We start from the raw sequence: 26,892 nt of genomic DNA, 5'->3' as shown, positions 1-26,892 counted from the left end.
AGTGGACACTGGGCTCAGATCAGATCCCACACAGGAACTGATCTCATTTCACGCTCGGTTGCTCTCATGCATGTTTAACAAGTGTAGCTGGATAACAGCAGGCCTGTACACAATACTTTAAAGGATGACTTCGGTATTTTTCACCTGGATTTTTTACCTGGATCCTGACTGACGGTCAGGAACAGTTTCTGAAACTGGTCCAGTATTGAGGGAGAACGCTGCAGACGGCAGCTGCTAAACCAGCTGTGATGTAATCATTAAGGACAACCTGGCACCACCAGTTCACGTCCACTAAAAGTTCTTGTTGTTGCCACCGACAGGCTCAGATTGGTATTATCAGTGTCTGACAACATTATGGAAAGGACCTTACAGAGAAATTAAACCTTTTTCTGACCTTTCACTTTCTGTTTGTCATTGTGTCATGTGACTTGTTGCCAGAAAACAACGGTGGAAATATGAGTGGGAGAGGAGAGATGAGTCTGTTGTGTTGGAGTACAGAGAGCTTAGCTTAGTGGTATCTAGAAGACTTTCAATGTCATGGCTGAATGTTTAGATGATTTCTACAATGTGGATGCAACGCAAGATTTCACAACCAGACTTCTCCTTGAGCAAGACTCAATAACAAACAGATGGATCAGGAGAAAGGTCAAAAAAGGTTTTATTTCTCTGTAGGGTTCTGTCCATCATGTTGTCAGACACTGATAATAACAATCTGAGCCTGTCAGTGGCAAAGAGAGACAAGCACTTTTAGTGGACTAACTGGTGGTACCAGGTTGCCTTTAATGATTACATTACAGCTCGTTTAGCAGCTGGTGGCTGCAGCGTTCTCTCTCAATACTGGACCAGTTTCAAACAGTGGTGTCCCCGTTAGTCACTTAGACACAAAAACCTGGGAAAATAGGGTCCAGTTTGAAAAATACCAAAGTTATCCTTTAAGTGACAGCAGTGTTTTCTACCTTTACCGAGTTAAAGATTTATCGGAGTGTCTTTTCTCAGCACCACTAGCTCAAAACTATAAAATGACTCACACACATTTCTATCGGAACCCTCACATGTGATATAGCAGGTTTTGATGTGACAGAAACTAATACCAGATACTGTAGGATATGTGGAATCAGGACTCAGTGTTGGTGCATCTCATCAGCTTCTTCTGCCAGTCACTATTTGCAACAGGCTGCTCTCTTCTCAAGCCAGAGGAAATATTATAGCAAATCCCTTCTGAGGGCATTCATCGGTCAGATGGTTCAACGGTTGGGTTGGAAACAGATCAGACATCACAATTAACAACAAGCAGTGGTGTTGTCACGGTTATAGTTTTAAAAGGTGGACCCAAACGCAGAGAGACCAAGCAGGCAAATGAATTCAACAAAGACAAGCTTTTAATATCCAAAGCTGAGGCAACAAAACAAAGTTGACAAAAACCAAAACCAGAGTCCAGATCCGAGAAAACAACAGGGTACAAATGAAACACACCAAAAAAACAAACTGAGGACAAAACCAAACTACTAACCAGAAGACACGCGAAACACAGGCAGGAGGAACACTAGGAACACAGGCAAGAGGAACACTAGAAACATGGCAGGAGTGAAGAGTAAAACGAGAGACAAGGTAAACCATGCAGGAACAACAAACAAACTGACAAAGACAGAGGGGAACACACAGGCTTAAATACAAGAGGGTGATGAGACACAGGTGGAACAAATCAGGGCGGGGCAGACAATCAAAAAAGGCGGGAAAACAAACAAAGGTAGGAAGTAAAACCAGACAAGACACAAGAGTGAATTTCAAACTAAAACAGGAAACACTACGATGCAGACAAAATAACAGAAAACCCAAATCCAAGAAAACCAAACCACTAATACAGAACTAATAGACTAAAGGGAGCAAAACAAGATCTAAACAAAAAGGAAACAAGTCCAATGTCCTCTGGCACAGCCAGACCATGACAGGTGTAGTGGAAGGTATACACAGGTATACAGGGTATACCCCTTCCTCTGGCGGTTTACAGTATACTCACCTATCAGACAATAGGAGAGTATACCCACTGCCTCCTCGCTAACCTACCTATCTACCTAGCAGTAGCCTATATCCACCTCCTCAACAACCACTCCACCACTAACAACGCTCCTCCTGTTGGAGCTGGAGCTCAGTCTAACACAGTCATTCACTCTGAATAGGAACATGAGCTAAACCGCTCCGACGTAAAATGTGTAAATTAGCTGTAAATGTCAGCAGAGCGAGAACCAAAGGTCATTACCATTCATCTCCGTCCCTGTAGAACGTCCACTGAGACTAGTTACAGTGACAATGGTGTTCTAGTAACTGATCTCAAGAGGGGTGGGGGGGTCCTGTACTGGAGGTGGCTGTTACTCTATTAATCAGAACTGGACAGGAAGCTATCTGAGCTCAACATCTAATTCCACTTTCACATTATTTCCTCTCGTGTGTATAGTGTGTGATGGAGCAGAGTGATGTATGTGTGTGTGCATGTGCATTAATGAGTATTTGCTTGTCATGTGTGTGTGTGTCAGTCAGTCAGTCAGTCAGTGCTGCAGGTGTGTCGCACTAAAGTCTCTCTAGACATGATTCTCTATCTGTACAGACACACTAGTGCCGATCAGAGACCCCACGCTCAATGCAGTTAGCTTAACAAGCAGTGGTGTATACAGTGTGTGTGTGTGTGTGTGTGTGTGTGTGTGTGTGTGTGTGTGTGTGTGTGTGTGTGTGTGCGTGCGTGCGTGCGTGCGTGCGTGCGTGCGTGCGTGCGTGCGTGCGTGCCTGTGTATGTAAATTATATATAGTATATACTATATATATACACCGATCAGCCATAACATGATGACCACCTGCCTAATATTCAGTAGGTCCCCCTTTTGCCGCTAAAACAGCCCTGACCCGTGGAGGCATGGACTCCACTAGACCTCTGAAGGTCTGCTGTGGTATCTGGCACCAAGCCGTCAGTAGCAGATCCTTTACCTCCCTGCCCATCCACGCGCCTACGTGGATCCACGTGCCTACGTGGTAGCATAAGGCAAGGAGAGCACACCTCCTTGCCCTTCCATGTGCATACATGGAAAGCCAAAGACAGGGAGAGCAGCAGCAAAGACCCCCCTGGGTGCAGAACAGAGCCGGCATCAATGACAACAGAAATTACATTGATTAAGTCAGATACAGGTACCGTCAGGAGCCTCAGTAGCGGTGGAAGATCCATACGCAGCCACAACAGCCTGGCATCTCCTCCTCATGCTGGTCACCAACCTGGTCACACGTTGTTGTGGGATGGCGTTCCATTCCTCAACCAGGATTCGTTGCAGGTCAGCCAGCGTGGTTGTGTTGGTCACTCTAACACGTACAGCACGCCCAAGCTGATCCCACAAGTGTTGAATTAGGTTGAGGTGTGGACTCTTGGCAGGCCGTTCCATTCTCTCTACTCCCACATTGTGGAGGTAGTCTGTGATAACCCTGGCTCTGTGGGGGTGAGCGTTGTTTCTTGGAGGATGAAGTTAGGTGCCAGATTGTGGAGATATGGGATCGCCACTGGCTGCAGAATCTCATCCCGATATCTCCCTGCATTGAGATGGCCTTCAATGATGAAAAGCCTTGTTTTGCCAGAGAGGGAGATGCCGCCCCACACCATGACACAGCCTCCACCAAAAGCTGTTACTCCATCGGTGCTACAATCAGCGTAGCGTTCTCCACGTCGTCTCCATACTTTGACCCTGCCATCCAACTTTCGCAGACAGAACCTGGACTCATCACTGAAAATGACATTCCCCCACATGTTCAGGTTCCATTGTCTGTGTTGTCGACACCAGTGCAAACGGGCCTGACGGTGAAGGGCAGTCATTGCAGGCTTCCTGGCAGCCTTATGAGAATACACTGTTTACCATTGGCAGAGCATTTTGGCAAATTTTTCTTGGTCGCTACCCACATAATCAGCTGTGCTGCTCATCCCACAAATGCATGATCCTTACAAGTTGGACATCATTGCGAAGGTAAATAAACAGGCTTTCCAACCATGTAAAATACAATGACCATTAGCATTGTAACAATAGAGAAATAATCCACCAAACACAAGTTTCCAAACTTTGTTTTTCCAGTATATATATATCAGTGTCTCGCTCAAGGACACACTGACCGAAGCTCTTCCAGTGTGTGCATATGGGTCATTTGGCTCTAGTTTCTTTCATAATAGCACACATTTTGAGTGTACACTGGCCTCACATGCCACTGCAACCATTGCCACATACAGTAAATGGACCTGCATTTATAAAGTTCCTTTCTAGTCTTCTGACCACTAGAGCTCTTTACACTACATGTCAGCATTCACACATGCACACACTGATATCAGAGGCTGCCATACAAGGAGCCAACCTGCCCATCAGGATCTGATCTAAATACTCATTCACACACACGCTCAGCCTTCAGGAGCAGTTTGAGGTTCAGTATCTTGGACACTTTGACATGTGATCGGAGGAGCCGGGGATCGAACCGCCAACCTTCCGATTGGTGGGTGACCCGCTCTACCTCTGAGCCACGGCCGGGCCCATCGACAATAACAATAAAGTAACTTAGACAACAATAAAAGCAGGCATGTGCTGTTAGTTATGATATGTATCTGATAGGAGAAGACTGATATGGATCTCATGTCTGTGTGTTACGTAGTCAGGAGTTAGTCATGAACTATTCCTTTCAAATTCTAAATCACTTTGATATACTTTAAAAAGTGTTCATTTGTTTTGTGAATCAATGTGAACTAAATGCACTAAACCCTGTGAAACACTGGTGTGGTGCTTAATGTATGAGTGCGTGCAGGGTGCTTGTTATAGCGCATGTCTGACGGTGACTCTGGCTTCTGTGACAGAGCTCAACATCTGAGCTGAAGGTGTGCTGTCATCTCGTGTTCTCCAGGTCCTCTGGTTCTGTTGGTGTGGGAGGGAGAGGCGTGGAGGTGTGAGCCCGTCAGTGAACCTATGGCAGAGAGACAGCACGGTGTAGGTAAGGACTGCCAGACACACAGAGACGAACACACACTCTGTGAACCCAACTGTAATACAACTAAACAACACACAGTGATGAGGAGGTACCTGGGGAGAGACTGTAGTCCAACATGACTGTCTCGAGTCTGCCTACAGTAGCAGCCCTTAAAGACAAATTCACCATTGTTTATGTGGATGTCCGATCAGTGTTGATGGTAAATGTAGTCCATTGAAGCAATAAATGAATCAGTGCGTGCTGCTGCTGTATATTGACCGAGAAAGCTGCAGTTCTACAGCTGCAAATTCTGTTGCAAATTCTGTTGTTCTGTTGTAAACCGGTGATGTCACAGTGACGTAGAAGAACTGCTTCAGCTTTGGTAGCTATAAACGTCCTTGTTCTCTTCGCTTGTGTTACGATTCCAACAGCGGAAACAGCATCCCAGTGCAGTGCAGAGAGTGTCATGGACAAGGAGTTTTTACATTTTACAGTGTTTATTCAAGCGGAGAGAGGCCGCTCGAGGCCGCTAGAGGCCGCTAGAGGCCGCTAGAGGATGCTCGAGGCTGCTGTGACCCCCCCAGGAAGATTGCGGGGCTTTGAAGAAAATCTTCATATTGGCCAAATGGTGGAATTACACCTTCTTGGTCTCAGTTTAGGTGGTATTTACTACAACACTGGTAAACACTAATCCAAATCCAATGCCAGGAAAAGCGGAATTATTGAGATGATTTCTTGAATTTGCCTGAACTTTATAGATTTGATCCTGTTTGTTTTCTCGTTTTTATAGTATATGATATGAATCAGACAGTAGACCATAATCCACTTTTTTTTTGTTGGACCGAGCCTGCTGAGCTGGGATTGACCCTCGGTGCTCTCCTTGTGATTGGCAGAGCTGACCACAGGATGGATGGAAGAGATAAATTACTGATTGCTGAGGCCGACTACATCCTTTTAAGGATTCACATATTGAAACAGCTGCAGTAAAAAAGGCTGTGAGGGAAAAGGGAAGTAGTAACTCAGGCTGATACAGAGCAGTACAAACAAAGACCACCTTATATATAAATCAATGTTTGTAACAAGCCTCCTGCTCATGTCAGAAGATGAAAAACTTTCTCAATATCACCAAGCAGTGCTCCTGAGATATAGAGCTACTTGCATAAGTCTTCACTTCCATCCAAATACAGTGTGTAGAGTGGATTCTTCGCCTCCACGACCAACTAAATGTACTTATCTTAAATGTTTAAATGCACTCACTGCTGCTGTATTTACATATTACTAAAACATGTGCAAGTAAGAGTGGAATCAATAGAAATGAAGACAATTCATATGAGAATAGATTTGAGCAGTGAACCAGGAGCAGCTGATACACGTGTTCAGAGCCAGGATCTATCAGAGCGGTGGGAGCTGTGGAGGCTTCATTCTTCAAGCTAATCCAAAGCTGTCTTTAGGAATGACAGATGCTTGACTTTAAAGGCACTGACAGCAGATGCCTCTTTCATCCACAGAGGGCAGCCATGCATCACCCTCCAGCCCTCAAACAGCAAATCAATCTGTAGCAACCAGGTGGGACAGGAGGCTTCGGAGAGCAACACGGTCAAATAAAAGAGCTGAATGCAGCACACATTCACTGGAGGTGTCTTTTAAAAATCACAACGCATAAAGGACTTTATGTAGAGATGTAGAGACAGTCAATATCTTATTGTGATTCTTCTGAACAATATTACAATTGTGATTTAAATTCATCCATTCATTCATTTAAAAAAATATACTTCTTGTCTATATTGCTTGTGTACAGTTTATTAGAGGAGACTTATTTCTACATGGAGAAAAGAAGAAATAAAAAAAGATAAAATAATTGAATTGAACTTGTTGTGGAGTGAAGGAGTTCAAGTACCTCGGGGTACTTATCTATCTTATCTTTATATCTACCGGTCGGTCTTCGTTCCTACTCTCACCTCTGGTCATGAGGGCTGGGTCATGACCCAAAGAACTGGATCGCGGGTACAAGCGTCTGAAATGAGATTTCCTCAGGAGGGTGGCTGGCGTCTCCCTTAGAGATAGGGTGAGAAGCTCAGTCATCCGTGAGGGACTCGGAGTAGAGCCGCTACTCCTTTGCGTTGAAAGGAGCCAGCTGAGGTGGTTCGGGCATCTAGTAAGGATGCCCCCTGGGCAGGTGTTCCAGGCACGACCAGCTGGGAGGAGACCACGGGGAAGACCCAGGACTAGGTGGAGAGATTATATCTCCACACTGGCCTGGGAACACCTCAGGATCCCCCAGTCAGAGCTGGTTAATGTGGCCCGGGGAAGGGAAGTTTGGGGTTCTCTGCTGGAGCTGTTGCCCCCACGACCCGACCCCAGATAAGAGGTTGAAGATGAGTGAGTGATGAGTGAGTGATGAGTGAACTTGTTGAGGCCTCCCTGGGTTCCATTTTTCCAACCAGTCAGGAGAAAAGATAACTTACAGGTAACAAAGCTGGTAATGTGTAGAGAAATTATGAATTTAGCTCAGATTTGAGATATTACGTTCGTGCTGAGGCGAGCCGAAGAAGTAATGTGGTAGATAGTGTGATGACAGGGTCAGATAGTCTGGCTAGAGCTGACACATTCACAGGGTCAGATAGTCTGGCTAGAGCTGACACATTCACAGGGTCAGATAGTCTGGCTAGAGCTGACACATTCACAGGGTCAGAACCTATAGATACAGGTCCAAAGACTGGGCCCGCTGTGGAGATCAGCTCCGGGAGGTTTGTGCTGATGTAGTTTGTGGTTTCACACAGGCCATCACTCTGATAACTTCAAATTTCAAATCCAGGTATCATATGACTGAAGCATTTGATCCGGTTTAAGGTTTAGTTACAAACAACCAAGATCTAAAAAGTGTGTCGTAAAAAAGAGTCAATTTATAACGGAGACAGACACGGATGTCACAGACGAATCTGATGAAATGACTTTCCTGTTTTAGATGTTGTCTTTTCTGAATTTAACCTAAAATCCCTCTTTACAGGAATCCATACATGGTGCAAATAATGACTGGACAAGTATTCTTTTAAAGGTTAAACCTCTTAACCTCTCACCACACTGCTCTTTCAGCCCTATAGAAGTCTTAAAAGCCACAGAGGAGGGTTCAGAGCAGAGCTGTGCGTGTTCTCTCAGGGCAATTAAATTTCCTACGGACAGGATTTCATGTACTTCTTCAGTCCCATTCTTTCTGTCGAGTCCTCTTATCCCTAAAGAGCCTGGGCAGCAATTTCAGCTGAGTGGATCAATCTGAGAATTGCCCATGAAATTCAGAGCGTTCCCAGGCTGCAATCCTCCTGATTATGTTTCACGGGTAATGTGAGGATTTGAACGTACCACACCAAGTGTACGCAATCTCTGGCACACCTTCCCAGTATTGAGCTGCATTCTCTTATGAACAGCTCCACTACTGGCTATAGCTTTCTAAAGTCTTTTCTTCAGTTCATCTACATCTCCCACTCAGGACGAATGGGATGCTGAAAGCCAGGACTCAAGGATCAGGTTATTCTCTTCACTCAGTGACTCAGTCGATGGAGTTCATTGAAGCTCTTGAGATAACTTCTGTTGTGATTTGACGCTATACAAAAATAAATTGATTTGATTTGATTTGATTTGATTTGACTGTGAGGTAGGGCACAGAGCCCTGCAGAGCCCTGCAGAGGCAAAGCACAGCGCAGGTGTAATATCTTATCAAAAAGTGCACAAGGAACGCCATTCACTGTTTCTAGGCAACAACAACACTTGCAGCTGTTTTCTTATTGGTTGTGTTTTGAAAGGTCAGCGGCAACCAAGGTCAAAGTTTAAACCATTTGAACTCTAAGCGCAGCGCTCAGTGGACATTTTGAGCGGTGTGCCACGCCAAGGATAGCACTTCTCTCTCCAGAGGAAATCAATAGCACAGCCAGCGCTGATCATGTGTGGACGGCTTTACAGTCCAACTTATATTAATATTGTCTTGTTATCAAGTTACACTAATAATCAGTTTGCCAATTTATTGGACCAATATTAAAATGTTGTGAATACGAAGCCACTGTAGCTACTCATGAAAGGATTCTTTGTAATTAAAATCTTCATTTAACAAAGTATTGTTTACCCGCAGATCACAAATGGTGGCAGTCGTGTTTCACCGAGCCTTGTCTCTCGTAAATTGCAGATAAATTTGCTATACTACAGCAGGGTGCTTGTATTCTCATATGTGGGATGTAGACTTTTGTTTTTATTAATGAAAGTTGTCTCATGTTGCAAATTTTGTGAACTAGGCACTTCTATCTTATCTTGTCACCTATTCTGCTGATTGGCTTTACAATGATAAAAGTATATTAACAAATATCAAAGTACTTGTTTCTTGGACTGGATTTGAGGCTTCTCTGATACATGACAGCTCCAGTAATATTGACATGTAGTGTTGAACACTGCTGCTTTCTATGACCTACTTTACATTAAGATGTCTTGTCACTCTTCATACCTGTTCAAGAGCAAGACGAGTGACAAGCGAATGTCAGCAACATGCACTCCTGCTGCTGAGACCGATGCAGTGTTTGGTTCACTGATAAGCAGCCTGTCAGCTGGTGTTACGGATGTCGGCCTTCATGCTGCCGACTATCATCCCTCAGAATCAGGGGGGGGCTGCAGCAGATCAGAGTCCCTCCTCCCACCCGCCGGCATGGAGCACACCTCGCTCAGGCCCAAAAGGCAGGACACAGGCATTGATTTGAGTATCCCCGGTGTGCTACATGAAAGACTGATGAGCTGAAGACATTCTCTGTTACCAGATAAGAAACTATCAAATGTATAAGTTTAATAGACAGTAACCATCAAATACGATTCCTGATTAAACCGGATAAAAAAAAAAGATCTTTCAATTAATGCATGAATTTGATTAATGGACTGAAAGTTTTTTCTTTTATAAATTAATTAGTTCAATAGACAGGAAGGCCTTACTGCAGTCGAATACCACACCATGTTCCACTGTGTTCCTGTTAACTAGTGTGACCAGTGTATACTGAATATTCTCATACCATACACGTACTGTACTTCTAATTTTCAGCAGATATTAAGAGTTAAAACTCTAATTAAATCCAATAAATTGGTCAAAATTGCAGAGTATGAGTATAAAAGAAGATAATGTCTCTGTAATGGGCTGATAGAGGGCTTCCTTACCTCCCCTTTAAAAATATCAGCTCAACATCCTGCGATAAGACCTACTGTATGTCTAATAGCCTCTGTCCCCACTAAATCATCCTGTCCTCTCCCACTTATTATCACTCTAATTTGCTCTCATCAGAACAAATTATCCTTAGTCAGTATATACTGTATGTCTTTTCTAGGGCCAAAGAGAGAAGTTTGCAGCGTCTATTCTCAGACTTGTACTCGGACAGACTACCCAGCACTAGGTACAGACGAGTGCATCACATGGTGATGGTGATGGTGATATCTACTGAATGCAAAAGATCATTTCCTCTGGCTTTTTGTATTTTCTTCATATCAAAGAGGTGAAATACAGCCACTCTGTGATCTTGAATAAAGAGTACTAATAGCCACACGTAGTTGCAGTGAAATGATAAGCGTCTTCTGAGAGTTGGTGGTGTTCTGGTCAGAGGGATGATGACAGATGTGGGGATCTGCTGCAGGTTTCTCTCTCTCCTTGCTCATCACCTGTGATCCCCCTCAGCTGGTGATAGTCAGCCTGGCTGGGAGGCTGTAACAGCAGGTTGGCTGCTCAGTTGGTTGTGTGTCTGCAGAGGGTCAACACCTTCAGTTGGCTCTCTGGGTTTATGTTGGGTTTAGTGATTCTGTGGGTTTTGTGGGGATTTGATTTAGCGTGTGCACATCTTTAGCCAGCCTCTACTTCTCTTCTGTGCCCCCCACTCAGTGACTCCCAACTTACATCTCATTTGGGTCCGATACCTTTTGTGTTGGTCTATCATTTCTGGTGGATTTAGTGGGCGGCTATGGGGAGTTACATTCCCTCGGTCTCCTTTTACAACCCAAGGGACCCTTTTATTATTATTTCTGTGTGCAGTTTATTTATTTGTTAGTTTCCCAGTAGCAACCTCTGTCATTCAGGTTTTAGTTTTTTGGGGTAACTGAAGCGTATTTATAAGAGGTGTCCGCTCAAATTCATTGATGTTGCAGTGACGGGATGCAATGACAGTTGTGTCGTGAAAATAAATGAATAAAGCTTCCCTACATGTCAGTTGTGAAAATACATGAGATAAAAAACGAGATTTAAATAATATTCAATGAAGTCAAGCTGCTGTGCTGTGTGCGTCTCTCCTGATGGGGAGAAGAACTTATTGTCTCAGCTGCAGTGGGATCGCTGCAGGTATTTAATAAACTCAAAACATGTCTCAAAAACTCTTCAAATTAGTATTTCACCCACCCACATACAGTATGTGTGCTCTGCGGCACAGAGACGTATATGAAAGGAAAAAAGTTTAAATTAACCCGATTACAACCCGTGCCCGGTTTGAACCCTAACCCTAACCTGGTCTTAACCCTAACCTTAACCCTAACCCGGTCTGAACCCTAACCCTAACCCTAACCCGGTCTTAACCCTAACTCTAACCTTAACCCGGTCTGAACCCTAACCCTAACCCTAACCCGGTCTGAACCCTAACCCGGGCTTTCAACTAGGAGACTGGTGTTCATGTCCCGTGTGAAACTAAAAGTAACGTTGACTTATTTTGTCACGTCAGCAGTTAGTCAGGTGACTCTTTGGTATCGTCAGCCCCGTGAGTCATGAACCCATTTTCATCACATATCTGGAGGTCAGAGGTCAAGGGACCCCTTTCAACATTGCCATGCCAGTTTTTCCTCGCCAAAATTTAGTCTGACTTATGTTAACATAACGTTATTTAACGTTCTTCCCGACATGCTACATGACATGGTTGGTACCAATGGATTGGTTTCATATGATGCCAGTATCATATAGCTACAGCCTCTGAAAGTCGGGTCTGCTGGTGGGCCTTCGGAGTGTTAAGGGATTTTAAGCAATTGTTTACTGCAACGGAAAAGTGACTCCGAGGGACAAAGTGTAAAGTCTAAAGTCTAAGTCTTTTTTGAATTCTCAAATATCAATATCAGTATCGGCCTAAAACATCCAGTAGCAGTTGGGCTGTAGTGGACATTGACTTTATTCTGAGTTTGTCAAGATAAGCAGAAAACAGGAGGACACTGGAGTTGCACTACCAGCAAAAAAACAAATTAAAGTGGGAGTAGATCCAAAATCATGGATGCTTCTAACTCTAATATAATATTATAAGCAACTGCCTCTTTCAAATCAAGTCATTGTTTTCTCTGCAGTTAAGGTCATAGCAGCAGACATGTTCTCCCTCTGGGGGACCACCACATGGAGACACTGTGTGTGTCAGCCTGGCGTAACACCAACCCCCCCCCTGGTCTTATTCTACCCAGATCTGGTCTTATTCTAGATCCCAGATCTGGTCTTATTCTACCTAGATCTGGTCTTATTCTAGATCCCAGATCTGGTCTTATTCTACCTAGACCTGGTCTTATTCTACCCAAACCTGAGGCCTGTACTACGAAGCAGGATTTGGGGTTAGCGAGGTAACTTCAGGGTTAACTCTTCAGGGTTTTCAGTCCTACGAAGGTGGTTCACTTCTTACCGGGTAGATCGCCATGGTAACTGATGCTGAACAGCTAACCTGCTCCGGAGCAGGTTATGTTCCAGATAAGAGATCAACTCTATAAAAGCACCTCCTACTGACCAATCAGAGCTCAGTGCGGGGATCATATGGTAATATTACACAAATATGAGGAAGTTACCGTCATAATCAGACTGAAAACAACACAGTTTAAACCAGGGGTGTCAAACTCATTTTAGCTCAGGGGCCACATGGAGAAAAATCTATTCTCAAGTGGGCCGGACCGGTAAAATCATGGCATAATAACTTAAAAATAACGACAACTTCAGATTGTTTTCTTTGTTTTACTTTGGTCCAAAATAGTACAAGCACATTCGGAAAATGTACACATCACAAATAATCCTCTTGACAAAACACTTCAAGTTAGTTGAAAATTCTGAGGAAAAAATTGGTGCAATTTCAAGAACACAATGCCTCAGTGATTGGAACTTAAACTTCGTCTCAGTGTATCTACAAAGCCATTAAACTTTAAGTCACAGCCTATCTGGGATTGAACAAAATACGAAATAAATAATAAATAAATAAAACAACTCTTCTAGGTATCAAATACCTCATTTGTCATTTCCACATATTAATCCTGTGCTAACTCAACAAACCATACAAACTGAGGTAGAAACTATTCAAGAGGGTTGAGTTGCTCCCTGCCTTGTAGGCTAAACTATTTATTGATAGAAAAATAAAAGCTGTGCAATGCATGAACCATTTCAACAAACCAAACTTATGAATTGAAGTGACTGACATTATTACAGTAAATCACACACTGTTCACTTTCTTTAAATTTCCACAGAAGACAATCATTTTCACAGAACTATATCAGGGTGCAGTGTCTCATGCAGCATTTTAAGTGGGATTACCCATTGTTTATTTCACTCCTGAAACCTGGCATCTTTTAGCTTTCACAAGTGCATCAATATCAGGCGTCACATCCTGAGTGGCAGCCAATTTCAGGATGTTATTCAAGTGCTTGTTCGTGAGCCTTGAGCGCAGATTTGTTTTATTGATGCTCATTACAGAGAAAACTTGCTCACAAAGATATGTGGTTCCAAACATGCACAACACTTTTGCAGCAAGGGCTGTCAAGTTGGGGTAACGTGGCAAGAGATACTGATAAAATGTGTCCAAGCCAGCTGCGGCAAATGTGCCCTTCAAATCTGAGTCACACTGCAAGTCTATTATTTCAAGTTGGATGTTGACGGGCAGATCAGAGGCATTCGCGGTGAATGGCGAGCAAAAAACTTTGAAGTCTTTCTCCAGTTCACCAAAAATCTGAAAACGTTGCTCAAACTCCCGCAATAGTCCCGTTATTTTATCTTTGAACCGCTTCATGTCTGCGGCATGTTGGGTCGCGCACACATCTTTCAGACAAGGAAAGTGAGCTACATCACCACCTGCGAGTTGCGTCTCCCACAATGACAGCTTCGACTTGAACGCACATATGCTGTCATAATACTGCGTGACAACTTTGTTGCGCCCTTGCAGCATTTTGTTCAAGTTATTCAAGTGCTCTGTAACATCCACCATAAATGCAAGGTCCTGCATCCATTCTGTGGACTGAAATTCTAACACTGGTTTGCCCTTTTTTTCCATGAACTGTTCAATTTCCTCTCGTAATTTAAAGAAACGCCTTAGCACAGCACCTCGGCTTAACCATCTTACCTCGGTGTGGTATGGCAGCCCATAGTTGTGTTCTTTCTCTCTGAGAAGGCTGTCAAACTGACGGTGATTCAGGCCTCTGGATCGGATGAAATTAACAGTTTGGACGACCACCTTCATGACGTTATCCATCTTTAATGACTTGCAACACAAAGCCTCCTGATGCAAAATACAGTGAAAAGTCCAAAAATCACGTTCTCCATTTGCAGTCTGCACTTTCTCTCTGAACTTTGTCACAACACCTGCTTTTTTCCCGATCATTGAGGGCGCACCATCTGTAGCCAGGCTGACAGCGCGGGACCAGTCCACTCCGACCCTGTCCAGGGCGCCGACGAGTGCGGTGAAAATATCAGCTGCTGTTGTGGTATCCGTCATTGGCACCAACTCCACGAACTCCTCGGTGACGGTCAAAGTGTCATCAACTCCGCGGATGAATATGGCCAGTTGCGCAACATCTGTAATGTCAGTGCTTTCGTCAATTGCAACTGAAAACGCAATAAATTACTTTACTTTGCGCTTCAATTGGCTGTCCAAATCCGCCGAAAGATCAGAAATCCTGTCTGCAACTGTGTTTCTTGTCAGGCTGATATTTGAAAAAGCCTGGCGCTTTTCAGGGCACACAATCTCCGCAGCCTTCAGCATGCATGTTTTCACAAATTCCCCCTCACTAAATGGCTTTGAAGCGACTGCAATTTCATTAGCAATAAGGTAGCTGGCTTTCACTGCAGCGTCACTAATTTCTCGGCTGTGAGTAAACACAGACTGCTGTTTCTTCAGACCCGCCAACAATTCATTCACCTTCTCTCTTCTCTGTTGTCCTTGAAAGTTGTTGTATTTGTCGGCATGAAGAGTCTCATAGTGGCGACGAACGTTATATTCTTTCAGCACTGAAACTTGCTGTAAACACAACAAACACACAGCTTTCCCATTCACTTCCGTGAATAAATAGGAGGATGACCATTTTTCTTGGAACAGTCTGCACTCTGCGTCCACTTTTCTCTTTTTTGACAGAGACATTTTGGGGCAATGAGGGTGCCAAAGCACGTAATGTTCAAATCAGGCAGGCAGAATGACAAGCTAGCTCCGGACTAGCTGTAGCCTACTTGCTTAGCCCCGGTATAAACAGTTTGCTTGCTTAACAGAATTGGGATAAAATTGGTTATTTGTCCCCCATAAAAAATTAACAAAAATCTAAATTAAAAGCTGTATTTATTCTTAATCAACTGAATTAAATCATAAAATGCATTTTTTTAACTCTTTTTGAAATTAAATTCATCAATATATTCATCAACAAAATAAAATAATAATTTCAAGAAAAGTAATAGAGTTTTTTAATTCATTTAGATTCATTTTATGGGGGACAACAAACAACATTTCCCCCAGAATTGCTATTGCGACATCCAGTGGACACATTTAGAACAGCAGTTTCTTTCATTGAAAAATTGCAGCTCCTTTTTATGCTTTGCAAAATCATCTCGCGGGCCAGATTAAACCCGTTCGCGGGCCTGATCCAGCCCGCGGGCCGTACGTTTGACACCCCTGGTTTAAACTGAGAGATGCAGGAAGGACAGCTGGATTTATGCTGTGGGTGTTTACCGCTTTGAATTATGTTTTTATATTTATTTTTTTACTTGGTCTTGAGACCGTTTCACACCGCCGGAGACGGGACGCAGCTGAAAGAAGGCTGAAATAGTCATACACGCCGTTTCATAATCAATGGATATAATGAGGTGTAACCCATCCATCCTTTAAATATAGTAATGCTATTTATATCTAGACGAGTATATCTGACTTTTGAGTGTTACATTAAATTAATAAGTCTGTTAATTTACGCCTTCACACATTGGGAGTTTTTTTCTTTTTCGGCGACGCCCTTAATTATGCATAAATCTAAGCCTCAAATATAATTTAAACGTGGGAGTTATATAAAAAATTCACCCCCTTTATAGTTGTCCAAAGACCAAAACCGTTTTTCTTACCAGGCTGTAAACATGTTTATTTCTGCTGTAAAGTTGGACATTGTAACATGGGGTGTAAGGGGTGTATGGGTTGTATGGCGTGTATGGGTTGTATGGGGTGTATCGGGTGTATGGGGTGTATGAGTTGTATCAGGTGTAAGGGGTGCATGGGGTGTATCGGGTGTATGGGTTGTATCGGGTATATGGGGTGTAAGGGGTGCATGGGGTGTATGGGGTGTATGGGTTGTATGGGGTGTATGGGTTGTATCGGGTGTATGGGGTGTAAGGGGTGCATGGGGTGTATCGGGTGTATGGGTTGTATTGGGTGTATGGGGTGTATGGGGTGTATCAGGTGTATGGGTTGTATCGGGTGTATGGGGTGTATGGGGTGCATGGGGTGTATGGGGTGTATCAGGTGTATGGGGTGTATCAGGTGTATGGGGTGTATCAGGTGTATGGGTTGTATCGGGTGTATTGGGTGTATGGGGTGTAAGGGGTGCATGGGGTGTATTGGGTGTATGGGGTGTAAGGGGTGCATGGGGTGTATGGGTTGTATGGGGTGTAAGGGGTTCATGGGGTGTATCGGGTGTATGGGTTGTATCGGGTGTATGGGGTCTAAGGGGGGCATGGGGTGTATCAGGTGTATGGGGTGTATGGGGTGTATGGGGTGTATGGGGTGTATGGGGTGTAAGGGGGGCATGGGGTGTATCAGGTGTATGGGGTGTATGGGGTCTAAGGGGGGCATGGGGTGTATCGGGAGCATGGGGTGTATGGGTTGTATGGGGTGTATGGGGTCTAAGGGGGGCATGGGGTGTATCAGGTGTATGGGGTGTATCGGGTGTATGGGGTCTAAGGGGGGCATGGGGTGTATCGGGGGCATGGGGTGTATGGGTTGTATGGGGTGTATGGGGTGTATGGTGTATGGGGTCTAAGGGGGGCATGGGGTGTATCAGGTGTATGGGGTCTAAGGGGGGCATGGGGTGTATCGGGGGCATGGGGTGTATGGGTTGTATGGGGTGTATGGGGTGTATGTGGTTTTATTAGGTGTATGGGGTGTATGGGGTGTAAGGGGGGCATAGGGTGTATGGGGTGTATGGGGTGTATGGGTTGTTTGGGGTGTATGGGGTGTATGGGGTTGTATGGGGTGTATGGGGTGTATAGGGTGTATGGGGTGTAAGGGGGGCATGGGGTGTATGGGGTGTATCGGGTGTATGGGGTCTATGGGGTGTATGGGTTGTATCGTGTGTATGGGGTCTAAGGGGTGTATGGGGTGTATGGGGTGTATCGGGTGTATGGGGTTTAAGGGGGGCATGGGGTGTATGGGGATTGACTCACTTTTGGAGACAGCCTCAAGTGGCCATTCCATGAACTGCAGTTTTTGTCACTTCCACATTGGCTTCACTGCTCAGCACCGAAGGTTGTCTCTTGAGTGAATTCTATACTGAGCTTTACAGTGAAAGAGCAGCTTTATTGGTCATGATGATTGAAAGCTCTATATTGCAGGAAATTGCAAATTAAAATCTTCCTGCCGTACTTCCCCTTGTCTGTCACTAATCCTGCACCCCAACTGTTAACTGTAACTAGGCACCCATGAATGTAGATATCTTTTAGTAGATTCAACAACTTAATTGGTCAGATTGTAATTACAGATATCTCAATTTGAATTTTCGTCAGTCAAATCTATGAAACTTGTCTCAAACCCATTGCAAATAGGCGATACATGTCTACCTGAGTAACTGAGAACTGAGAACATGAAACTTTAAAAAAAAGTGTTTTAAGTAGCAGAAAAAGAAGTCACACTTTGATTTCAGTTGAACTATGGCCTTCTTTCTCTGTATACCGTAGTAGCAGATATGCTTCTTTCATTAAGGAACTGGCATATTACTTGTTCTTGTCAGATTAAAACCTTCCTTCCAGGAACTAAAAATGATGGATTGAACACCATACAGTACATCAAAAAGGTTTTTATAGAGCCACTCACACACCTGTACATCATCCTTCCCTCCTCTGAATCAGCAAGTGTTGTGGCTGTAGTTGTTTTCACCCTCGGTGATACTGCCATAGGACATTTCGTTCTCATTTTCCTATTGCTTTTTTTCAGAATTGCTTTAATCAACATTGTCATTACTGTCCAAAACAGACACATCATTACTGCAGGTATACTCTGGATATTCTCGTCCTTTTCCCCAAACTGTGTTATCATGATGAACAAACCTCAGTCTCCCTCCTCACCATCTCTGGGGCCGCAGCAAACTGTTCAAAATGTTTGTTCACTCAGCCACAATTAGAATTTGGCATTCGAGGAGCTGCTTACAGTAAAATGTAATTAACTACAGTGAAGTAGGTAGATCCTTGTGTGCATCATTCTAGTTTTTTATGAAATAATGAAGGGCTGTCTATAAATTCATAGAATGAATACAGAAATGTTCTGGTTCAGTTGGTGAACGCCTTGGAAGTGCTTTGTCTTCCTGTGTAAGTAACTTATCTGAAGCATGATGCTGTGCCTTTATCTGTGGAGTTGTGTCTGTGGAACCAGCTGTTTCCTCTTCTGTCACATTAGCTAAGTTTTTGATGCCAGCAGTGCTGCGTAGCTGCAAGATTCTTACCCCTGCTGTTCATACAAAAATGTTTGAACAGTAAAAACATCTTTCACTTGATTGTTCTGTCGACTTAAAGGGAAATTACGCTTTCATTTAATCTGTGTCTTTAACATGAAAAGTCATGGTTAACATTGAAAATTGTAGTTTGACAAAAAGTATTAATCATGACCTCTGTCTGGTTTTTGGCACCATATGTGGATGAAGGATCTGATTAAAGCTAGTTGTTAATGCTAGTTAACCTGAAATCAAACCTGGGTCTCACTTTCAAAGTAAAAAAACAATCTGAGCAACCAGACGATTAGACAAGTTGGAGACAAACCTCCAGGTTAGCCAGACGTCTCTGGTGGGGAAAGCAAAGGTGAACTGTCAAATTATTAGCACAACAATCACTGGATTACTGTTGACACTGAAAGAAGCAAGTCATCTGATGCCCATAGCATACACCAGATCCATTATACAGACTAGTATCAGTCAGGGTACAGCAGCCGGGATGTGCCAGTCTGGGAAGTAGAAGTGATCAAATTGCTGCGTTTCGAGAGAGTTGAAACATTTTGATTCTGGATAATAGGAAAGTGGTGTGTACCAACACATCAAGGCGTGTCAACCACCAATGACACATATCACGCTGCTGATGTCCAGAATGTTGGCTTAGCCGAGTGTACAACGACGCTAGCAGCTCTTTGAAGCTCTACTTTGTGACTATGGAATATATGGAATATAAATCAATACATGGATGTAGTAGATGAATCATTACACCTTTAAAAAACATAATTTTTCACTGCGGTCAAAACCTATTTGCTCTCCTGCTTTCTGCAGCGCACACAGAGAGGCCCGTACCTGTACCTGTATTAACGGGGTGGTGTAGCAGCAATCTGACAGCACCATGAATTACATTTATACAACCACAATAACACAAAATCTAGTTGGGCTCTAATACTATTATAGTAAATGAAGTCGCTACAAATGAAAGATCATATTATGTATCTGCATTCACTTTGCATGCACATGGGAGAAGTTTGCCTTCAGTGATTTCTGGCAGAAAGCCCTTTCTCAGCTTTTCTTAGATACCAGTGGGGTGGGGCTTGAAGGTGGGGAACAACCGATGGAGACAATGCAAAACTCAACTTGTCTTTAGATGATGAATGTGCAGATTAGCATTCTAGGATTTATGACTGTAATCACAATCATTCTGTCTCAGCTTCTGTCATTTCATAACATGAAATAATTCCAGAGGCTCGGCATTACTGCTGCTCTCCCTACCACTGGTAGAGCTCAGAATTTAAGCTTCTTCTATGTGTTTGCAAGTCAGACAGTCATGCTGGATGAAGGCATCAGCAAAATGCCTGTGATGTAAATGAAAGTGTATCCAATACAGGAATTTGTCTTGTCTGAACGCTCTGCAATCTCAGCGGCACAGGAGATATTAATGCCAGCTGCACTCTGTCGAGATGAAGCTGTCTGTGTCCGAGGAGATGATGCTGAGAGAACTTGGTGTGAATGTCGGTGGGAAACGGGGCTGAAAGTAGAGGAGGAGGGAGAAAACAAACAGGACATAACAACGCATCTGGTTGGCAGTAACATGATATATATTTATATACTGTATATAGACACAAATACTTCACATAGAAGGAACACAAATGGAACTACGAGTTTCAGTTCATTAAAATGACTGACTTCAACTGTTAATATCTATTAATATCATACCCATATTAAACTGTAAACTACTTACAATAGCATGGATTTTATTATTATATTCTTTCCTTATGGAACAACTACAATCCAGTAATGATGAATCTATATTTCCTACTCTATCGTAGCACTAGACAGGGCCGCCCCCTACCTCCCCTTCTCTTCGCCACTGAACACCTTGTAATTAAGCTCCGTTAAGCGGCTCATTTCAAGAGACAGCTGACACCTGGTACATTGCTGATTTTAGGCTGTAAATTAAATCATCATAAAACTGAGCTTCTTCCTATAAATGCTGGAGCAAAAACTTTTTTTCTTTTCAAACTTTTTACTTTGGACAGGCATCCCAGTCCATCCCTTATGAGGGAGTCAGGGTTTCACCATCAAGTAACCTTTTGACCAAAATGTGTACTGTAATCTTTTAACGTCAGCATTTTCAGTTTTCATAATCAAATTCTAAAACCATCGGCTGACTGCAAACCCTCAAGTCATAAACAGCTGCTACCTCGGTTAACTGACGAAGCAATGCCAAGACTGAAATAGTTCTACACTTCTTTACATCCTGAGGAGACATGACCTCTGTGGGATTTCTTAAATTCTCAAATAAAAGCCAGCATTCAAATGATGACTGATTCTCAAATGAACAAAAAAGTCCAGTACAAAAACATGGATATGTGGAATTCCCTAAAGCTCACATGATGAATTTAACACAACGAGTCATGTCATACTCGCCTCTCGTCTCTTTAGCTATGATAGCAGGTTGTCTGGATGGCAGTGTTGCTCTGGGACTTGGTCATTGGTCCACCATGTCGGTCCGCAACTATTAGATGGATTGTCATAAAAGGTATACGATATTAGAGATAGGGATATGTCTCCCTCATCGTCAGGTCAAAACTGAAACATGTTCCTGCAAAACCAAAGACAGTCCCATCAGCCTCAGCTGTACTTTGAGCAAATTAGCATCCTGTCAGCATGCTAAACATCGGCATGTTAGCATTGTCACTGTGAGCATATTGACATTGGCATTCAGCTCAAAGTACACAGAGTACTCACAGCATGGCTGTAGACTTGTTAACACAAATACTGGTTTCATTCACTAATTATTTCCACTTTTTTATCCGATGCCATTTAGTTTTTATTGCTGTTCAGCTACAATCAGAAGAACTCAACACTTCCTGATGATGCATCAAATTAAAAGTCTATCAGGAACAGGTGGGATCATGCCCGTGGTGTTAAGACTTTTAATATGAAATATCTTTGCAGGAGGTTTTTGTTGGTGATTGTTATTATTACTAATATAAATGTTGGCCCAAGTTGTAATAAACCATTGTGATACTGTTGTATCTTTCCTGCGACAGTGCTGTTGAAGTGATGAGAAAGGATGCTCCGCGGACACTGTTCTTTTTGGTATAATAGAGTTTATTACAAACAAGCAACAAATGTCATAACGAACGTCTAGAGCGTCCGGAGGTCTCAAGTCAAATCTGAAAGTCCTCCACTTCGGGGCTCTCGTACCTCCTTATATCGGGTTCATGTCAGGCAACATCTGAGCTGAGCGTATGCCCATATATGGCTCTGTTATCCTACATGTTTATCTTTCAGCCCCTGGTCTTAGTATGACCATGTGTCTCCACGTATGCCCCCCACACATATGTTTACAATTAGGGGCCTCGCTGTCTTGTGCAAGACCTGAAAATATACCACATATTCCCCCCTTCGAGACTTACACAAAGTCTCGAAAAAATAAAAGAAGAGACATACAGGTGTATAAACATGACAAATTTAACAACCCGTCCTTTTTACCATTGAAACAACTGTATGGAGTATAAAAATGAGAGTGAAAAACCTGTCAGGCAGCTAATCTTTCTTGAAATATCCATTAAACAATGTAGACAGGAAAATTCTCTCACGGTCCCTCTGCCAAGGCGACCATACGTAGTACTCCATAACACTGAAATGAGGAATTTTAGCAATTTGTGTATGGAAATGATTTAAGCAAATACATATGGAACTCTCAGCAAATCAAAACAAGACAATGTCCAAAGTCAGGCTGGTCGACCCATCGCACCTTTCTATGGACCTTTTCCTGCCTACCCCACTGTCCCTAAACATCGAGAAAAAGAAAACATCTGAGGTCCCATTATATTTAGAAACCATCACTTCCCAAGCATGTAATACACAAAAAAGAAAATTCATTTTTAATAATACTAATGTAACATCTAAGAGAAGACATAAGACTGTATAACGCTGCAGTTTCTCAGCAGCCTTGACTCAGGTGTAGTATCGATGGCGTCTTGACTCTGGATGTTGTATCGCCAGTCCACGTTCAGAGTTCTTCAGGCCATTCGTATTTTCATGTTTGAAGTGTCTGAATCCATTCAGCCCATCGGAGTCCCTGACAATCCACCACCCTCACAGTGTTCTTCCCCCAATATGTTCTAGAATGAAAGAAAAGAAAACCAGTATCTTTTGCATACAGAACAGATACAAATTAAAACATCAAACACAGAATAAGAACACTTCTATAAGTAAAAATGTGAAATTAGAAATCATATTGTCCATTAATCATATTGTTCATTTGTTGCCATATTGTCCATTAATCATATTGTTCATTTGTTGCCATACCCCCCCTTCGAGACTAAACAAAGTCTCGAAAGAGCAAAACAAAATCAACACCACAAACTACGCAAGCAAAAACAGAGGTAAATAATAGGATTACAATCCTCTGAGATATTTAAAATGGATATTTCTCCACCAATTCGATCTTTATTGCGTCATCCTCATCCACGTCCGTGTCAGCTTCGTGTAATAATGGCATCAGCGTTTGATCGCCGGGCAGCACAACTCCAACCCATTTAATTATCATAGCCTTTGCAAAGGTCAACAACAGCGTGCAAAAACAAAACATCACACATAACGACAGAACGAGCGCTACCAAAACTTGAACTACCACTGCTCCTAGTGGCCCCAATTTATCCTGCAACCAAGCATTTGCAGACCATCCCGCGTCTTCTGATGGGCCAAACGCATCTCTTATGAGCTTCAATGCCTCTACGACACTAGTCATATTATCAGAACTATCAGGAATCAACGTATAGCAAGCATCCCCTGTTAAGTTCAAAGTCGTACAAAGGCCCCCTTGTTTGGCCAAAATATAGTCAAGAGCCATGTCATGTTTCAGCATCGTCAGTCTGTGACTTCTCTGAGTGTTTGACAACAATTCGAAACCTCTTATGGTTTCGTTCGCAAAGCCTTGCAAGGTGTAGGTAATGTTGTCGATGTGATCTGCCAAGAATGTCACCCCATACCATGGAAATAATCCTATACCCCACTTCTCTCCTATACTTATTCTCCAATGGTAAGATTCCAAATTGTGAAACTGTGCCAAATCACGTTTTCTCCTACTACGTGAAGCGACATCAGATTGGACCCCATCTGGCCCTACTCCCTTCTGGATAGTAAGAACCTCATATGGAAGTTTCAGTGTTGCCATATAGCAACATCCTGTCCACCCGTATGGTAGAAATAAATAAGCATTTTCACCACAAATCCACCAAATATCCCTGAAATTGCCTATAGTCACATTACCAGGCAAAACTTGATGTTCTACCATCAAAGTTCTACTCGGCTTACGCTTTGACACTTGAAAAATCACTTCATACAACTTATTCACATCCTTATCCTCACGCTTTCCTAAATCCATCATATAACCATCACACTCTGATATTCCCATAAACATTCCAGACCCCTTATTAGTTTGATTTGAGCAAAAACAGTACTTTGCCCTCACAGGTTTCACTTCCATTGGATCAGGTACCGCTGTCATCACATTTTCATGTTGTTCAAGTAAATTCTCATATGGTAATCCTGCCAACCAAGAACAATTCAATCTAGGCTTAAAAAGGTTCATTGATAAAGCCATCACTTTATCCACTGATGATTGCTGTTGATACAAGAGCCATGACAGCACAGAAGATTGACATGAAGTAGTTAATGGTTCCGGTACCGCCTCCAAAATTGAAGGCCATGTACCTGGTGTTGGTACTTTCAACAAACATGGACCCTTCAACTTCTTGATTGATCTCACTGAGTGTGTTAACTGCTGAAACCATAAATTTCTACCTGCCCATGGGTCTACTATTCCCAACGCTGAAGCATCAAATCCATATGCTTTCCACTTAGCTTCTCTCTTCTGCAATATATGGTTCTGTTCAAACATCTCCTGTGATATCTGATCCGAGTCAACAAACTCCTTTCCCACTTCTACAATATTCTTCTGAACAGTCTCAGATGAATTTACAACCTTCACTTCCTCAATCTCCTTCCTACTATTCACACTAATCCCCATCTCTAACATCGACTTCCGGCTCTTATTTACCATCTCTTTCACTTTCAAGGATACTTTATCAAGTGTCTGTGTCCCATTCTCCAATTTCCTAGGCGTTAATGTTGCCGCCAAGGTAGTATTCTGATCGAAAGCATTATCATTATTTATTGATTTCAAATTTAAAATAGCAGCCTCTATCAGTGTGTTATTTACCTTTGCAGTGGTTGCTTCAACAGGTCTTAGGTTTGTTATCATAAGTCTCACCTTACGACTTATGTAACCTTCAATCCAAGAGTGACTAGATGGAACAAATTTAAACTCTGGCTCTCGATATGTACACATATATTCCCCTTCATCTTCCCATGCAAGGTTGCGCACAGCAAGTGAACAATCATCCACAACTTTCTTATACCTTATATCATTGTACAATAAGTACTTCCTTTGATCATAAGGCAGGCCGTATTGTCCAGGAGGTAGCAACTCCACATCCTCTCCACGACTATTTTCCCACTTGGGAAAATAGTTAATCCGGCTATTCCTTATTCCACATTTACAAGGAAGAATAACCACTTTTCCAAGCTTGGATCTGACCACTATCACCTCAGGTTTTGGCGTCGTAAAAATCTTGTTAGGCACCTCTGTTGTTAGCTGCGACACATTCTCTACCATCCTAAGTTTCATAACGGAGAGGTTTGACCCTCCTCCGGACTGGCCTGGGACTCCTTTTCCCAACTGAACCTCCGAGTTCTCTCGCAACGGAGTCAGATCTCTTTGCATCCTCTGGTGTTTCACTCTCCACTGAAACATGCTCTGTTGTTTCTGGGACATATTGGAATTTGATGTCCCCAAATGCTTTTCCTTGTCCATCATCAACATTATCATTACTGACATCATCAAAAATATGTACAGAAACATCAACATTGTCCACAACCTGGGTAATCTCTCCTTCTGAATTCTGACTCTGGGGATTTTCATGCATCTCCCTCTCTGGTGTGTGTTCTTCCACATTGTCTTCGGGCTCTCTTGAGCCTTCAACATCTTGGATCAGTGAATGTGGCGCCCCTTCACTTGGTGCTTTGACACAATGTGATAAATGATACCAGGTGGGAGACCCCTTAACCTGGACTGCGGTTCCAGTACTGCGAACCACTTCAAACGGTCCCTCACGGCGTTCGTTATACCACTTCCGTCTAAACACCTTCACGAACACCTTGTCTCCAGGTTGCACTGTGATCCTTTTTTGCTCATCGAGCTTCTCCTGCACCTCCTCCTTAGTTTGCCTGTCAGACACATATGTGGATATTCTTTTATGTAGATTAACCATGTATGTGACATATGTTTGCATTTCATCTTCTAAAAGGGCCAAACTTGGACCTTTTCCCACTTGTTCGCAGACAAGGCGTTGGCATCAGTCTTCCTGTAACCAACTCATGAGGTGTCATATGTAAATCGCGGAGCTCACTAGAGCGACATACCATTAACGCCAATGGAAGTGCTGCTATCCAATTTAAACCCGTGTGCTGGCATATTTTGACAATACGATTTTTCAGAACACCATTCATTCTTTCACATATTCCTTGACTTTTCGGATTATAGACTGCTCCAAGACGCTGTTTAATTCCTAGTTTTTGCAAAATCAATTTCACCGTCTTATCCACAAACTCTTTCCCATTGTCTGAGGATATTCGATCTGGAAGTCCCCACCTGCTTATGACCTCTCTACATAAGAACTTGGCAACCGATTGAGCATTCCCTTCAATCGGTTTTATCATGTCAACATAGTCCACAACTAGTTACACCTGCCTATGACATAATCAATCTGTTCAAGCAAACATGGTGCCCAAAAACCATACTCTTTTGTAATCTTTCTCTTGACTTCCCCCCTTGCAACGTGAGCTAAGCCATGCGCCTCCTGAATCATCAGACCCAACAGGTCTGGAGGTGATAGTATCAGCCCCTGATGATTTCTCCAAAGTCCAGTAGAATCTCGGGTGGCACCTCGGTCT

At 43.0% G+C, this 26,892-nt stretch overlaps 2 protein-coding genes across 3 annotated transcripts in view; one reads left to right on the top strand and one right to left on the bottom strand.

The window, feature by feature from the left end:
• lrfn2b (leucine rich repeat and fibronectin type III domain containing 2b) overlaps positions 1 to 26,892 on the top strand; it is a 235,658-nt gene that overhangs the window by 173,943 nt on the left and 34,823 nt on the right. Inside the window, exon 4 of one of the 2 annotated variants that reach the window (XM_074615453.1) lies at positions 4,912 to 4,998. The exons of the other annotated variant lie outside the window; for it this stretch is intronic. The gene's annotated coding sequence lies outside the window, so the exon portion shown is untranslated. The remainder of the gene's footprint in view (positions 1 to 4,911; positions 4,999 to 26,892) is intronic. 2 annotated transcript variants of the gene reach the window in all.
• On the bottom strand, positions 13,524 to 25,714 carry LOC141756590 (general transcription factor II-I repeat domain-containing protein 2A-like). The gene is made up of 2 exons (XM_074616453.1): positions 25,441 to 25,714; positions 13,524 to 14,800 (listed from the first exon to the last, which is right to left on the bottom strand). Exons 1-2 carry the CDS (start codon positions 25,712 to 25,714, stop codon positions 13,524 to 13,526), a joined length of 1,551 nt encoding a protein of 516 aa, XP_074472554.1.

This window comes from Sebastes fasciatus, chromosome 18 (assembly GCF_043250625.1).
Source record: "Sebastes fasciatus isolate fSebFas1 chromosome 18, fSebFas1.pri, whole genome shotgun sequence".
Classification (NCBI taxonomy): domain Eukaryota; kingdom Metazoa; phylum Chordata; class Actinopteri; order Perciformes; family Sebastidae; genus Sebastes; species Sebastes fasciatus.
This window is presented reverse-complemented; position numbering and strand designations above follow the sequence as displayed.